Raw genomic sequence first — 16,857 nt, 5'->3', positions numbered from 1 at the left:
GTGTTGAAATGCTTCACACATTTACAATGTGTTACCATGCATTGCAGTAGCCAGTATTATAATGAAAATCATTGTGTGCATCATAACACATTATGGTATGAACAAGCGCTTAGATATGCAAAAACATAACCATAGGCGTGCGCACAGGGTGTGCCAGGTGTGCCAAGGCACACCCTAATCACCCTGTGCTACACAGATTCCCCCTGCTGCTTGCCCGCAGGGAAAGGGACTCGGGAATCTCTGTCCTCAGCCCCTTTCTCTGTCTCAAAAGTGAGCTAGCATGCGTCTGTTTAGGCCCCTGATATCTCACCAAAGCCCCCCAATGGTGCTCCTAAAAAATTGTAAAAGAAAATAATAAAAATATATTGCAAAAAAGAATAAAAAAATTAATTGTAACAAGTAATAATAATAAAAAATAAATGACAACAGTCCCTGCCCACAGACACCATCAACTGTTCTACTGACATTGTTCATTGCCCAACTCCCATATATACAGTATATATATATATATATATATATATATATATATATATATATATATATATATATATAATATACTTTGTGTGTTTTGAGGCTTTGGGGTGCACTCCCTAATGTAATAGGCTGCACACACCTATGCACATACGATTCTTCTGAGCCCTGCTATTCATTTACTGTAACCAGATTATGAATACAATACGATGGGCGATAAGATCCCATCCTAAAAATCTTCTGCTGCAGTAAATGGACCTATCAAGTTTTACATGAGCAGGAACCCTGTAAAAGTGTGCATCACATTAATAAAGTGGTCAGTTTTTATTATATGCTTTTCTTCATTTGCAGAGTTACAGACAAGTAAGACTTAATGAACTTCTGCAAGAACATTCCAGATCTGCAAACCTCATTGTATTGTAAGTATGATATATTTGGTTCTAATGCCCCGTACACACCATCACTTTATGTGATGAAAAAAAACGACATTTTCTGTGAAGTAAAAAATGACGTTTTTGAAACTTCAATTTTCAAAGACGAAGTTGCCTACACACCATCGTTTTTCTAACAATGCTCTAGCAAAGCGAGGTTACGTTCTCACCATTTTTTCCATTAAAGCTTGCTTCATAAGTAGCTTCTGGGCATGCGCGGGTGAAAAAACGTTGTTTTAAACAACGTTTTTTGCTACACACGGTCAATTTCTGTGAAGTAAAAAACGACGTTTTGAAAAACGACACATAAAATTGAAGCATGCTTCAATTTTTTTGGGGCGTTTTTTACAAGACATAAAACAACGTTTTCCCCCACACACGGTCAATTAAAGTGACGTTTATAAAAACGTCGTTTTTTTTCATCACATAAAGTGATGGTGTGTACGGGGCATAATAGTCTCAGTCTTCAGTCATCAATACACACAAGTTTGAGAATTTAGAGGTCTAATGCCCTGTACACACGATCACTTTTTGTGATGAAATAAAATGACATTCGTTTTAGGCCTCTTTCCCACATGCGGACCATTCGTCCGTTTTTCATCCATCCGTTGACGGATGAAAAACGGATATCAATGCATTCCTATAGAAAAACGGATGGAAACAGATGATCATCTATTTACATGACGAATGGTCCATTTTACATCTGTTTTTTTCATTGGTAGTGTATGTAAAAAAAAAAACTGAAAAGAATGGATGAAAAACTGATGAATACTTCATCCTTTTTGATGTGACTGAACTGTTGAAATGAACGGTCCGCATGTGTGAAAGGGGCCTAAAAAAAAAGTTATTAGAGTAATGATATTTGGTTTAATAGCATTGATTATTATATAAGCGGTGTAAAGACTTGGTAGTTTAGGCAACAACAGTATTTAAAGAAACTAGCGTTGCACCAATACTGGTGCCGATATCGGTATCGCTGCCGATACTAAGCATTTGCACAAGTACTTGTACTTGTGCAAATGCTCCAATACTAAAGTCGATACCTTCAGACTCTGTTCACATATGTGCCAGCCAGTTTGCAGTGCAATTCCAAAGCTTAGTCCTATGCAATTTCGTTCAGAGGTTCAGGTCATTCCAATGTGAATTATAGAGTATGAGATTAGAAATCGCACCTGAACCGGACTGAAATCGCACAGGACTTTTTCAAATTGCACTGCAGCCAGACCATTGATATGTGTACAGGCTGTAAAAACTCACTGAAGCGCACATGAAAACTGATGTGAAACTGATGTCTCGGCAAATCTATGTGGTTTTCCCATCAGTTTTCATGCATGTATGGTGTGACCGAGCCCTAGTGTCACATGACACTAAAAATAGGTATCGGTAATTGGTATTGGTAAGTACTTGAGAAAAAGTATTGGTACTTGGTCTTAAAAAGCTGGTATTGGTGCATCCCTAAAAGAAACCTTAACATTTCTAAGCCTACTGCCATATCTTTGAAAATCTACATTTTTAACTCCTATTTAACTCACATTAATATTTATTTCTTTCCTAGAACCTTCTTGCAAACTGAAGTAGTTAAGCTACATTCACACGAACGGCCAAGGGCTCATAGTTTTCTGCATCCAGAGGCGGCTAAGCGTGTCCTCTGGACACAGCAACACTCTGTGCTATGGCTACATACAAACTAACCAATTAGCTTAGACTAGTTTGTGTGTGGCCAAAGCTCTGGAAAAATGCTGACCCTGGACACACACTGTCAGCCTCCAATAGTTTATTGGAGGCTCGATTGACATGGAACTGCTCAACATGCAAACAGCAGCAACATTGTACATTGAGCAGAGCTGCCCTCAATTACTAAGCTCCGGAGCAACTGCACTTGCAGAGTACAATTTCAATTTTGCCTTTAGTAAATCAACCCCAGTGTGTGCAGGCAATGTGTAGAACTACCTGCCTTAGTGCTACCATTCTCGTAGTTTCACATAATGGAGAGGGATTAGAACACCTGTTTTGTTTCTATTGCTTTCTGTGCTTCTGTAAGAGAGATTCAACTCCCCGTGTGTGTATTGTTTACCGGTGTCATTGAAAGTAGAAGTGAAAGAAAATCCCACATTTTGGGTTGTCACCAGAACAGGAATTGAGTTCCAGTGACCTTTTGGACAACCAGGGATTCCCTCACTTTATGAATTTCATCTCACTTCCTGTTTTGTCTATGGACAGGAAGTGAACGGTGATCTCAATGGGACACATATGGTATAAAAACATGCAGGAGTTAGAACTCTCCATTTATCCTATCCAAAAAAAGTCTCATCTTTAGTTTTACCTTAAATGCCGAAGAGAAACTGATGGGAGCAACTTTAGTGGGAGGTAAAAATCTACAGCCAAAACCAAAGCATACCTATCATCCAAATTCAATACATTATAATTACATTTAAAGTGATTGTAAAGGTGTTTTTTTTTCTATTGACAGGAGCCTTCCCATTGCAAGAAAAGGAACAGTATCCGATCATCTTTATATGGCATGGGTGGAAATTCTCTCTAAAAATCTTCCACCTGTGCTACTGGTTAGAGGAAATCACAAGAATGTACTAACTTTCTATTCCTAACACTACACCTATCTTCATAATAGAGTTAACATTCATTGTATTCAAAGTGCCTAACCGGATCTCTAAAATGTAAACTATAAGAGTAAAGTGCTAAAGTAAAGCCAGAAAAAAAAGAACGTTTTTGATCTTAAGAAAAAATCATATTTAATATTATATTCACTAAATTGATGAGACTGCCTAATATGATCATCAAAACCAAAATCTTGTTTTCAAAGTGCAAATTACCATTGTTAAATTTTAATATTCTACTGCTTTGATAATATATTTTACTGCATTCGTCTATTACATGTAAAGTGGGTTTTTAGATCAGCTTTCTTTAATAGCATAATATATTCATTGTAAACTCTGAATTATATTTTATATTTTTAGGATACTCTAGCTAGATATGTATCCATGAGAATGCGAGCAGCACAATTATTAAACACAAAGCTTTTCTCGGTTGGCCTTTGAGAACCTTGCTTTAATGGAAAAAATAACCAGTATGCATGACAGACTTCTGATTGGCTCTTCTTAGTCACATGCAGTTCAGTGCAATCGTTTTTGTTTTGGCAATACATACACAGAGAAATATGAAGAAATTGTTATATCTTATCCTTCATAAACGGCATGCGCATTATAAACTTTAAGTGCAATTTCGATCTTTATCCAAACTGTACAATCATTAAAAAAGTTTCAAATTTCTACAGTAGATCCACTTTAAAAGCAGACATACATTTTAAATATGTGTAAAGAAAAATATATTTAAGTTATTTTCTCGTGCTCATTAAATCTTTAATTTCCTCTTGAGGCATTTTCGGTCTCACTTTTATGTTTACTATATTTGATTTGATGTTTTCCATCTAGAATGCATTGTAATACCTTCATTTGTCTTTCTGTTGAAAAACAAATCAATAAAAATTATAAAACTTGTAATTTGCTTTCTGTCGTTAGTATGGAAAAATATCTGATTGTGGTTTACTAGAACATTACAAACACTGAAGTGAGATCAACATGCGGATTCCAGCAGCACTATCAATAATTTTTGTACATGAGAATGCAATATGAACATTTGTAATTTTTGGCTTTGCTTTTCAGCCATAGTCTAGCAAATAGACGTGTTTTTAAATTTATATTGTGCAAATAAATTGATACCTAATCCTCTCTGCACTGTTAGCAAACAACTTTCACAAAGGCACTTATTTAAGAGTTGACCAGGATACCCTGTGTGTGTATGTATATCATGTGAGTGTATGCACTCCACAAAAAACGGAAGATCCCAGGCCCTATTCAGGGCATCTCACCCCTTGCTGCGCTGACCAGGGGTACCCAGGGGACTCACCTCATGGAGGAGACTGCCTAGCTCTGCCGTCCGCCCTCAGCATACGGCGTGTGGGGAGGAAGAAAACCGTGAGGTAACTTGCGGCATCTGAAAAGACCTGTGTGCCCCGTAGTTTCTGCGCTAGGGGTCAGGACTACCCAAAGATGGCCGCGGAGCATTCAGAACGCAGCCACAGGAAAATGGCCTACCGCAATGTAAGCTGCGCCATAGTGTGGCTATGACAAAATGGCCACCAATGGGAGTTTTCAATGCAATTGAAAACCACCCAAAAAATGGTACCAGCGCCAGCCGAATGGCGGCAAAATGCCGCGTTTAAACAGTAAAAGCCACCTAAGGATTTTAAAAGTACAAAAAGGAAACCCCTCACAGGAAAGCCCCGGTACAAAAAACTCAGGCCAGATACCACAGTCCCCTCAGGAAGCCCCCCCCCCCCCCGACAGCGGCAAATGTTAGCAATGCAGCAGAGGGAAAGGAGCAGGGAAGGGAGGAGAAGAGGACCCCCGAACCCCAGGAATGCCCAGCCGTACCAACCCACCTAAGCGGGAGGGACTGCACTAACCTGTCCAAGCGAGGACTCGTTGACGCATTTCTGACAGACTTACAACCGCAATGGAGGTAGCTGTTGGACCGGTCCACTGTGAGTGAGACAACACTACAGCCCAGTCATATGTGGACCTCGAAGCAAAGCTCACTGGCCACCCCCGGAGTCATGGGGTATGGCGTGGCAGACCCAGCCTCTTTGCATAAGTGTGCCCGTGCTTGCTGGTCGAACTGAGTAGACTACAAGGATCTATATTATCCAGCCTGTCTCTCAGCCTACAGTTGAAAGAAGATTCTTCAATTAAAAAATTAAATAAAAGAAAGAAAATAAAATTTCTCATCAGGGCGCTGGGCCCAAAGGGAGCCATACGTCCTTCTCCTTTGCTAGGCACAACGAAACTGAGGCTGCATGCTGCAATGAGGAGGGTTATGTCTGGAGGGACCGCCCCCTGGGCTGTTCATCTCTGTTAATGAAACATGTATTTAATTATCTAACATGTTTCTGCCTAGTCTTCTCCTGTAAACAGGGAACATAACCCACTTGTCAAGATTTAAGGAGCGGTGTCCGTCCATGGACGATAAGAGAAAAACGTTTTCAGGCTCTTCGAGATCACGCCCTTCCTATCATGGCTGTATACTGATCACAAAAAGTGACTACATATATATTACATACATATATATTACATCATCACTTAACAATTTAACAAAATAGTCTGGAATCACTTAATCTATCAATTAGAAAGAAGCTTCATTTAGTATCATCATACTTCAATATTTCGCGATCCTAGGAAGCACAAGGTCATAGGCGGAGATAAACTTTACTCACACCTCATGGATTATATTTAACAGCAACCCTGAAAATGAGTTAATAAATATCCAATCAATAATATCCAATAAAACAGTCGAAAAATACATGTGAATGAATTTATCCAAAAATATATTTTAATTGCTAGTGAATTCTAACAACCAAATATAAACAAATGGATTTCACTGTTTCATGCTAGAAACAACATGTACAACCACGCAAATGTAGTATGTCAGAAGACAAAACCTACACGCGTGATAAACATGACTTAAATGCATTTAAATTCCCATGTATGATAAATGTAGCAAAAATCTCATATGTAATATAACAAAAAAGCAATTAAAACCCAGCAATCAAAGAAATAAATATAGGTAAAAAATCAGAATTGAACCCCTTAGGCTGGAGAGAATCAAGGCACTGAATCCATTTAACCTCTAACTTTCTCAACTGTAGTTCTTTGTTTCCTGCACGCCTATTTTTGGGAACTCCATTTATAACCATAAACCTAAGTTGGGTGTCCCGTCTCAAGAAAATGTCTGGCTAGAGGGAGCTTATCTAATTTGTCCCGTATGGAATACTTGTGTCTAGCAATGCGGTCTTTCACTTTTTGTGTAGTTTCTCCGACATATAAAAGCCTGCACGGGCATTTAATAATATATATAACGAAGGAAGACAGACAAGTATGATAATCCTTAATGGGTATGTTGCGACCAGTGTGGGGATGTGATAAGGATTTCCCTTTTATCATATTGGTGTACTGTATGCAGGAGAGGCATGGGAAAGAACCAACATTTCTGGGCCTAGAAAGGTTGCTTGTGAGGTCGGTGCCATATATTGATCAGATCTTACCAGTTTGTCATGTATGTGAGAGATAATACCGCTATAAAAACTGCTGATCCCTTGGCTTTGCTTCCCTCCCACTAAACCTAAAGGGTGCTGGCTATGCACAGGTGCATTGGATAGAAGAAGATCCTGGACTGCCGCACTCCTTAAAACGATGTCTTTATTGTACAAATAAAATCCAAAAAACAACCAAAGCAATACAGTCAAAACATGGTGAACAACAGGAAAAAGGTGGCTGACATGTTTCACGTCATGTGATGCTTACTCATAGCATACATATAAATAAAGATGAAAATGAGAAATAACGTTACCGGTCGGTTTGGATAAAAGGAACATTTGATGGAATAGGTCTTAGGTGGGGAAATGCCCGAGTCTGTACCTTGTTGTAAAGAAAAGTAAAAAGGATGCATGAAATTAACCAAATTCAACAGTGATACATGTGTATACATATAATTACACATACACATGCACACGTCGCCGATGGGGAATAGCTATACCAATAGGTAGAAGGTTACAGCAATTGATTTAAAGGATCGGCTTGGTGCTTCTCTCTCCTACTTTTGCTTTCCTTTTGTTCACAGTGATCGGGTTCCCATAGCCCATGTCTGAAGCAGCCTCGCTCCCTTTACAGCCTTCATTTAGAGACTTTTTTAGAGACTCATCTTTTTTTAACAAGAGAAGAAACGAATTTTTATGGGTTCATCCCCCAGAACTTTCAATTCACTCACCTTTCACATGGTTGCACCTTCATGTATCGGCATGCAGATGCATGCGTTTTCATTTAATTTTTATACTTTAATCTTTTTTATAAGATGGTTTAGCGCTGAACAGTATACCAATATTTTGTATTGTATATACTCAAGTATAAGCTGACCCTAATATAAGCCGAGGCACCTAATTTTACCCCAAAAAAATGGGAAAACTTATTGACTCGAGTATAAGCCTAGGGGTGTCCATGTGCATGCCTCACTGTGTCCATGTGCATGCCTCACTGTGCCCATGCCTCACTGTGTCCATGCCTCACTGTGCCCATGCCTCACTGTGTCCATGACTAGACTTACGTTTAACATGGGAGTATATAGAAGGGGTGCCCAGCTTTGAAAAATCGGTACACCCCGGCCGTAGGTCCGCCAGATAGAAAACTGTAGAGGAGAACTGGGGCTACGTGTGTGCCAAGTTTCGGGTCCAGGGAACCTACAGCCAGCCGGTACCAGGCCCCCAAATTACCGGAGAAATGACTGTTTAACATTGGAGTCTATGGAAAGGGTGCCCGAATTTGAAAAAATTGGTGCTCCCCAGCCGTAGGTCTCCCGGACAACACACTTTGCACACTTGTAGAGAAAGAGTGGGGCTATATGTGTGCCAAGTTTGGCCAGTACCAGGTCCCCAAAGTCCGGGAGCTCAGGCGTAAAAAGGGGGCCCGAGTATAAGCCGAGGGGGGCATTTTCAGCACCAAAAAAGTGCTGAAAAACTCGGCTCATACTCGAGTATATACGGTATGTGTTCCCTTCCAATGCATGTCAGCCCACAAAGGGTTTGTTACTGGGGCCAAATCGATGATCATTTTAAAGGACGGTGAAACCTGCGAGTAACGTGGTTTACGAGCGTTTCGCAAGACAAGCTATTTTTTTTTTAAAGTCTGACTCGAGCAGGATTCAAGCCTCTGGAGTGTGTAGTACTGCTTGTGACCCAAGGTGTGGGGGTGCCGGTGACACTCGGAGACGCTCTCAGACGCTTGGAAACACTCCAGAGTGTTTCTGAGTGTCTCCGGCGCCCCTACCCCTCTGGCCACATGTGGTACTGCATACACCGCCGCTCACCGCACCTCTGGCCATATACAGTACTGCATACACCAACAGTCACTGTGAAACAAATTACCTGAGTTTCCATTGATTCCTATGGGGAAACTCGCTTTGATATACAAGTGCTTTGGATTACAAGCATGCTTCTGGAACAACTTATGCTCGTAATCTAATACTACTGTATAGTGACAAGGAAAATTAAAGAAGGATATGTTTTTCTCAAACAATTGAAATGTAGTTTTCACGCAGAAAAAATAAAATACTTGAAATATGCATGTGTAACCATTAGGCCCCTTTTACATGTCCGTTCCGCTCATCCGTTATTACAAGTCCGTTAACGGACTTGTAATACATCCCTATGGGATCGCGTCCGTTAGCTGATGGAGCATCCGCTATCGTCCGCGTCCGTCGGGATCCGCTTTTCCGAACAGAAGAAACCCTATTTTTCTTCCGTTCGGCGGAGCGGAACTGATGCAGACGGACAGACGGTCCCATAGGGGACAGCGGAGCAGAGACAGGGCGGTCCCTGCACTGTGTGCGGGGACCGCCCTATCCGCCGACGGAGACACACGGAGCAGACCCGGAAACGGTCCGCTACGTGTGAAAGAGCCCTAACTCCCCTCACTGCGGTGTGGAACAAACTTTTACTGGCAGAACTCTCAGATGCAGCAGGATGGTTCTTTTAAAATGGGTATTTTGAGCATTATTCCATAATGATGTCAACATGTGTATAATTATTTGCTGTAATGTCATTTTCTTAGGAATAGATCACACCTACAGTGTTTAGTTTGGAGAGGTAGAGCAATCTGGCCCCCCTTACTGTTAAACAGGCTTCCAGATTCTGATAAGGGACCACCTGCAATCCCTCACAACCACCAGGCCAGGGTTTTGGGGAAGGTGCTCTTATTCTTATCAATATGGGAGCCCCCCTAGCTGAGTAGTCTCCCATGTGGGCTGGTACTGTTCAGTACGGGGGAGCATACCCATATCCCTCAATTTCCTGACCAGCCAGGCTGCATGCTTGGATTGGGGTCTGGTGTGGATTCTTTAGGGTTGACTCCATGCTTTTTTATTTTTGGTTGGAGTTTCCCCTTAAATTTCTTCTTTGTGTGTGGTTTCCTAATTAACATCTATACCAGTCACTCAGGATAAGGGTCTGGTATAGCTGAATAGAATCCCCTGCCATTTACTTACATACAAAACAAAGTAGCCAAAGCTGACATTTGCCGTTGATTTAACTCAGGAATCGACAAATCCCGGGCGCCAGGTCGCCATGGCGACTAGAAATAGTGTCCTGGCGACTTGGCTTGGAAGGTGGGCAAAAAAAAAGAGCTGGCGCCATCTGGTGGTGAGCCGTTGGTATTACAAGTTAAGCATTACAAGTTAAACAGCAATTCTAATGTAATTTTTCACTATTTTCACTGCCATCTTCTTCCCTCTAATTAGAACCCCCAAACATTATACATATTTTTTATCCTAACACCCTAGAGAATAAAATGGCGATCGTTGCAATACTTTCTGTCACACCGTATTTGCGCAGCGGTCTTACAAGCGCACTTTTTGGGGAAAAAATTACACTTTTTTTTAATTAAAAAATAAGACAACAGTAAAGTTATCCCCATTTTTTTTAATATTATGAAAGATAATGTTACGCCGAGTAAATTCATACCCAACATGTCACGCTTCAAAATTGCGTCCGCTCGTGGAATGCCGACATACTTTTACCCTTTAAAATCTCCATTGGCGACGTTTAAAAAAATCTACAGGTTGCATGTTTGAGTTACAGAGGAGGTCTAGGGCTAGAATTATTGCTCTCGCTCTACCAATCGCGGCGATACCTTACATGTGTGGTTTGAACACCATTTACATATGCGGGCGCTGCTCACGTATGTGTTCGCTTCTGCGCGCAAGCTCGTCGGGACGGGGTGCGTTTTCTGGCTCCAAACTTTTTTAGCTGGCTCCTAGATTCCAAGCAAATTTGTCAACCCCTGATTTAACTACTTCCCACCCAGCCATTGCACAGATACGGCCGGGTGGGCGCTCTCTCCTTCTGAGTGGACGTTCAGGAATGTTCCTCAGAAGGAGGGGGATCACGCATGCCTGCGCAGCGGCGCCATCCCAATGTGTCTGTGTCACCCGGACACATCGCATCTCAGATCGGCAGGAGGGCTCTGTGATTGGCCCTCCTGATCACATGACGGCCATGTCCAATCACAGCCGTAATGTGATGTAAATACAGAGCTGGTTGCTAGGCGATCGGCAGAAGTTGTCATGAGGAGAGGAAGGCGGATCGCTGCAGCCGGCTGGTGATCAGTGAGTATGAGCTGTTTTTTACAACTTTTTACACACTGATCACCAGTCTAGTGTAAACACACAAAGTCCCCACACAATGTCCCCAAAACACATGTCCCACACATATGTCCCAGTAAAATCACATGTCCCAATAAATATCTGCACACATATGTCCGTGATCACCTGCGCACATCTGTACATGATCATCTGCGTACATCTGTCCGTGATCACACAAACCAATTATTATACACTTAACGGGATTTTTTTTACCAAAGACATGTAGCAGAATAAATTTTGGCTTAAATTTATGACAAAATTCGATTTTATTGGATTTCTTTCAAAATAGAAAGGACAAAATAATGTTTTTTTCCAAATTTCCGCTCTCTTTTCACTTATATCGCAAAAAAATTAAAACGGACATGTGTATAAATACCACCAAAAGAAATCTCTAATTGTGCAAACAAAATGATAAAAATGTCATTTGGGTACAGCGTTGCACGACCGCGCAATTGTCATTGAAAGTGCGAGAACGCTGAAAGCTGAAAATTGGTCTAGGAAGGAGGGGGGGGGGGGGAGTGCCCAGTATTGATTTGGTTAAACACTATTCAAACAAAAGAAGGAGAGATGGATAGGACTTTAGAGGCACCATAAAAATTGTAAATGAATAAAATACATACATTTTACTATACAAAGATTTAAAAAAGAAACACAAGGATCCAATACAAAGCACACATTATAATATCGAATTGCAAGTGATTAACATTGGAAAACCCATCAGTTGACTGAATGGAATCACAGGGTCCCAAATTGGTGAATGTTATACCAACGCGTTTCAACTTCAATAATCTTCTTAAGTGGTTTTTAATACAATGGGTGAACTCTACAAGAGAATAATACAGGGGAAAAAACAAAGGGCTAGATTCAGGTAGAAGTTACGGCGGCGTATCTCCAGATACGCAGTCGTAATTTCAAATCTGCGCCGTCGTATCTTTACGCCGATTCTCAAAGGCAGATACGTTCAAAAAATAGGCTTCCTCCGCTGACGTAACTTGAATACGGCGGCGTATAATTGTGTGCAATTTTACGCTGGCCGCTAGGGGCGCTTCCGTTGTTTTCGGCGTAGAATATGCAAATGACCTAGATACGCCGATTCACAAACGTACGTAAGCCCGGTGCAATTTATTTACGTCGTTTACGTTAGGCTTTTTCGGCGTAAGGTTACTCCTGCTATTAGGAGGCGCAGCCAATGTTAAGTATGGACGTCGTTCCCGCTTCGATATTTGAATTTTTTACGTTGTTTGCGTAAGTCGTTCGCGAATAGGGCTGGACGTAATTTACGTTCACGTTTAAAGCATTGACGATTTGCGGCGGAATTTCGAGCATGCGCACTGGGATTCTTTCACGAACGGCGCATGCGCCGTTAGTAAAAAACGTAAACTACGCAGGGTCACCATTAATTTAAATAAAACATGCCCCCCTCATCATCATTTGAATTAGGAGCGCTTACGCCGGCCCCATTTACGCTACGCCGCCGTAAGTTAGGAGGCAAGTGCTTTGTGAATACAGCACTTGCCTCTCTAACTTACGGCGGCGCAGCGTAAATACGATACGCTGCGCGGCCGTAATAATGAGCACAGCTACCTGAATCTAGCCCAAAGAATAATAAAAAAATCAAGAAAATAATACAACAGAGTAGGAATGAGCTTCGAGTTAGAGTCAAACCCATGTTTGACTCGAACATCGTCTGTTCGGCCGTTCGCCGAATTTTCAAACTTTATGGGGCGTTCCCGATCCCCGACATTAACATCAGGATCGATCCAGAGCCTAGACCGGCTGAGTGATGTCAGCTGAAAATGGGTCACAAGCGTGCAGAACGAACTGCACCCCTGTGATTCATAGGAGAAGTATTCCCAAATTAGCTTTGGCTGTTCTTCTCCTTTAAAGGTTACCAGTTTAGGGTTACATGGGAAGTTTGGCCCTAGAATTATTGCTCCCACTCTAATGTTCATGGTGATGCCTCACGTGTGTTGGATCTACAGTACGTGTGTTGGATCTATGTGCGTCCAGAGGCAGATCCAGGGGGTGGCAACAGGGCAATTGCCACCCCCGAGAAATTAGCTAATTAGAAATTAGCTCATTTCTAGTTGCGGAATTTGCGGGCACCGAAGAGTCTCTCTGCTGCCTGACTCTGACAAGCAAAACACCACCTTAGCACGTGACAATCCGCAAGGTGTGGCAGGTGAGGTGACAAGTGACAATCTGCATCTGGTGGCAGGCAAGTGACATTCCGCAACTTGTGGCAGGTAACGTGGCAAGTGACAACCCGCAACGTGTGACAGATGACGTGGCAAGTGACAATCCGCAACGTGTGGCAGATGACATGGCAAGTGACAATCCGCAACGTGTGGCAGATGACGTGGCAAGTGACAATCCGCAACAAGTGGCAGATGACATGGCAAGTGAAAATCCGCAACATGTGGTAGATGATGTGGCAAGTGACAATCCGCAATGTGTGGCAAATGACGTGGCAAGAGACAATCAGCAACGTGTGGCAGGTGACATGGCAAGTGACAATCCGCAACGTGTGGCAGATGACATGGCAAGTGACAATCCGCAACGTGTGGCAGATGACATGGCAAGTGACAATCCGCAACGTGTGGCAGATGACATGGCAAGTGACAATCCGCAACGTGTGGCAGATGATGTGGCAAGTGACAATCCGCAACGTGTGGCAGATGACGTGGCAAGTGACGTGGCAAGTGACAATCCGCAACGTGTGGAAGGTGACGTGGCAAGAGACAATCCGCAACGTGTGGCAGATGACGTGGCAAGTAACAATCCGCAACGTGTGGCAGATGACGTGGCAAGTGACAATCTGCATCTGGTGGCAGGCAAGTGACATTCCGCAACTTGTGTCAGGTGACGTGACAAGTGACAACCCGCAACGTGTGACAGATGACGTGGCAAGTGACAATCCGCAACGTGTGGCAGATGACATGGCAAGTGACAATCCACAACGTGTGGCAGATGACGTGGCAAGTGACAATCCGCAACATGTGGCAGGTGACGTGGCAAGTGACAATCCGCAACGTGTGGCAGATGACGTGGCAAGTGACAATCCGCAACATGTGGCAGATGACGTGGCAAGTGACAATCCGCAACGTGTGGCAGATGACGTGGCAAGAGACAATCCGCAACGTGTGGCAGATGACGTGGCAAGTGACGTGGCAAGTGACAATCCGCAACGTGTGGAAGGTGACGTGGCAAGAGACAATCCGCAACGTGTGGCAGGTGACGTGGCAAGTAACAATCCGCAACGTGTGGCAGATGACGTGGCAAGTGACAATCCGCAACGTGTGGCAGATGACATGGCAAGTGACAATCCGCAACGTGTGGCAGATGACATGGCAAGTGACAATCCGCAACGTGTGGCAGATGATGTGGCAAGTGACAATCTGCATCTGGTGGCAGGCAAGTGACATTCCGCAACTTGTGTCAGGTGACGTGACAAGTGACAACCCGCAACGTGTGACAGATGACGTGGCAAGTGACAATCCGCAACGTGTGGCAGATGACATGGCAAGTGACAATCCACAACGTGTGGCAGATGACGTGGCAAGTGACAATCCGCAACATATGGCAGGTGACGTGGCAAGTGACAATCCGCAACGTGTGGCAGATGACGTGGCAAGTGACAATCCGCAACATGTGGCAGATGACGTGGCAAGTGACAATCCGCAACGTGTGGCAGATGACGTGGCAAGAGACAATCCGCAACGTGTGGCAGATGACGTGGCAAGTGACGTGGCAAGTGACAATCCGCAACGTGTGGAAGGTGACGTGGCAAGAGACAATCCGCAACGTGTGGCAGGTGACGTGGCAAGTAACAATCCGCAACGTGTGGCAGATGACGTGGCAAGTGACAATCCGCAACGTGTGGCAGATGACATGGCAAGTGACAATCCGCAACGTGTGGCAGATGACATGGCAAGTGACAATCCGCAACGTGTGGCAGATGATGTGGCAAGTGACAATCCGCAACGTGTGGCAGATGACGTGGCAAGTGACGTGGCAAGTGACAATCCGCAACGTGTGGAAGGTGACGTGGCAAGAGACAATCCGCAACGTGTGGCAGGTGACGTGGCAAGTAACAATCCGCAACGTGTGGCAGATGACGTGGCAAGTGACAATCTGCATCTGGTGGCAGGCAAGTGACATTCCGCAACTTGTGTCAGGTGACGTGACAAGTGACAACCCGCAACGTGTGACAGATGACGTGGCAAGTGACAATCCGCAACGTGTGGCAGATGACATGGCAAGTGACAATCCACAACGTGTGGCAGATGACGTGGCAAGTGACAATCCGCAACATATGGCAGGTGACGTGGCAAGTGACAATCCGCAACGTGTGGCAGATGACGTGGCAAGTGACAATCCGCAACATGTGGCAGATGACGTGGCAAGTGACAATCCGCAACGTGTGGCAGATGACGTGGCAAGAGACAATCCGCAACGTGTGGCAGATGACGTGGCAAGTGACGTGGCAAGTGACAATCCGCAACGTGTGGAAGGTGACGTGGCAAGAGACAATCCGCAACGTGTGGCAGGTGACGTGGCAAGTAACAATCCGCAACGTGTGGCAGATGACGTGGCAAGTGACAATCCGCAACGTGTGGCAGATGACGTGGCAAGTGACAATCCGCAACATGTGGCAGATGACATGGCAAGTGACAATCCGCAACGTGTGGCAGATGACGTGGCAAGAGACAATCCGCAACGTGTGGCAGATGACGTGGCAAGTGACAATCCGCAACGTGTGGCAGATGACGTGGCAAGAGACAATCCGCAACGTGTGGCAGATGACGTGGCAAGTGACAATCAACAATGTGTGGCAGGCGATGTGGCAAGTGACAAGCTGCATCTGTTGGCAGGCTCCCACCGATTCTGCATTATGGTGAGTTGAACCATTTCATTTTATATTACAATGTAATAATATAAATAATGCGCTTCAATCATTCTGATACCATAACAACCATGGTGCCGTGATCATTGAAGCGCTAACACCAGTCATTTTCCTGATAAATTTCCCCCCAAAAAAAACTTTTTCTGGTAGTGCCCCTCCCGAGACTAGACTCTGGATCCGCCCCTGCGTGCGTCTTCTCCTTTGACAATTAGCACAGGGGGTCAGGAGCACTCTAAAATTATTTTAACTGTTATTATTTATTTATTTATTTTTATCAATTTTTATGCTATCACAAGAGATGAACATCATCCCTTGTGATAGCATAGGCCATGACAGGTCCTCTTTATGGCGAGATCTGAGGTCCATGAGACCCCAGATCTCTCCTCTGGCCTCCAAAGCAACCAATGAAACTGACATCTGTTCTGATCAGATACTTGTACAAGCCATTAACGGTTTATCAACAAACAAACCGGAAGTGACTGAATCCTTGTTGGTTCTGGTTTCTGACATCACAGAGTCGGAGGAACAACGTCAGTTCCTCTCGCTGTGTGCAGGGAAGCCGATGCTGCCGGTCGCATTGTTACCGGGCTGCCCAATGGGAGTTTGAATGTGCCGCCCCCACGCTCCACCAACGTGCCAATGTATCTTCTGTTTTTTTTTTTTTAGAGCTGACTTTGGCGCATTTTTTTTTGCGGTGTCATGTGACCTAACGGCCCGTGTTTTTTTTGTTTTTTTTAATGGGTGTGGGGTGTCATAATAATAATGATTGGCACACAAATATGTGTT

The 16,857-nt window shown here is 43.6% G+C and overlaps 1 protein-coding gene across 3 annotated transcripts in view; it reads left to right on the top strand.

Moving 5' to 3' along the window:
• SLC12A1 (solute carrier family 12 member 1) overlaps positions 1 to 4,420 on the top strand; it is a 221,636-nt gene extending 217,216 nt beyond the window's left edge. For all 3 annotated transcript variants that reach the window (XM_040342655.1, XM_040342654.1, XM_040342656.1), the window contains exons 26-27: positions 823 to 890; positions 3,373 to 4,420. In XM_040342655.1, the coding sequence (XP_040198589.1) occupies positions 823 to 890; positions 3,373 to 3,508 (204 nt within the window). In that variant the 3' untranslated portion in view covers positions 3,509 to 4,420. The remainder of the gene's footprint in view (positions 1 to 822; positions 891 to 3,372) is intronic.
• Positions 4,421 to 16,857: the final 12,437 nt, after the last annotated feature.

Source organism: Rana temporaria, chromosome 3 (assembly GCF_905171775.1).
Source record: "Rana temporaria chromosome 3, aRanTem1.1, whole genome shotgun sequence".
In the NCBI taxonomy this organism is placed as follows: domain Eukaryota; kingdom Metazoa; phylum Chordata; class Amphibia; order Anura; family Ranidae; genus Rana; species Rana temporaria.
Note: the sequence above shows the minus strand (reverse complement) of the source record. Positions and strands in the feature narration are given on the sequence as shown.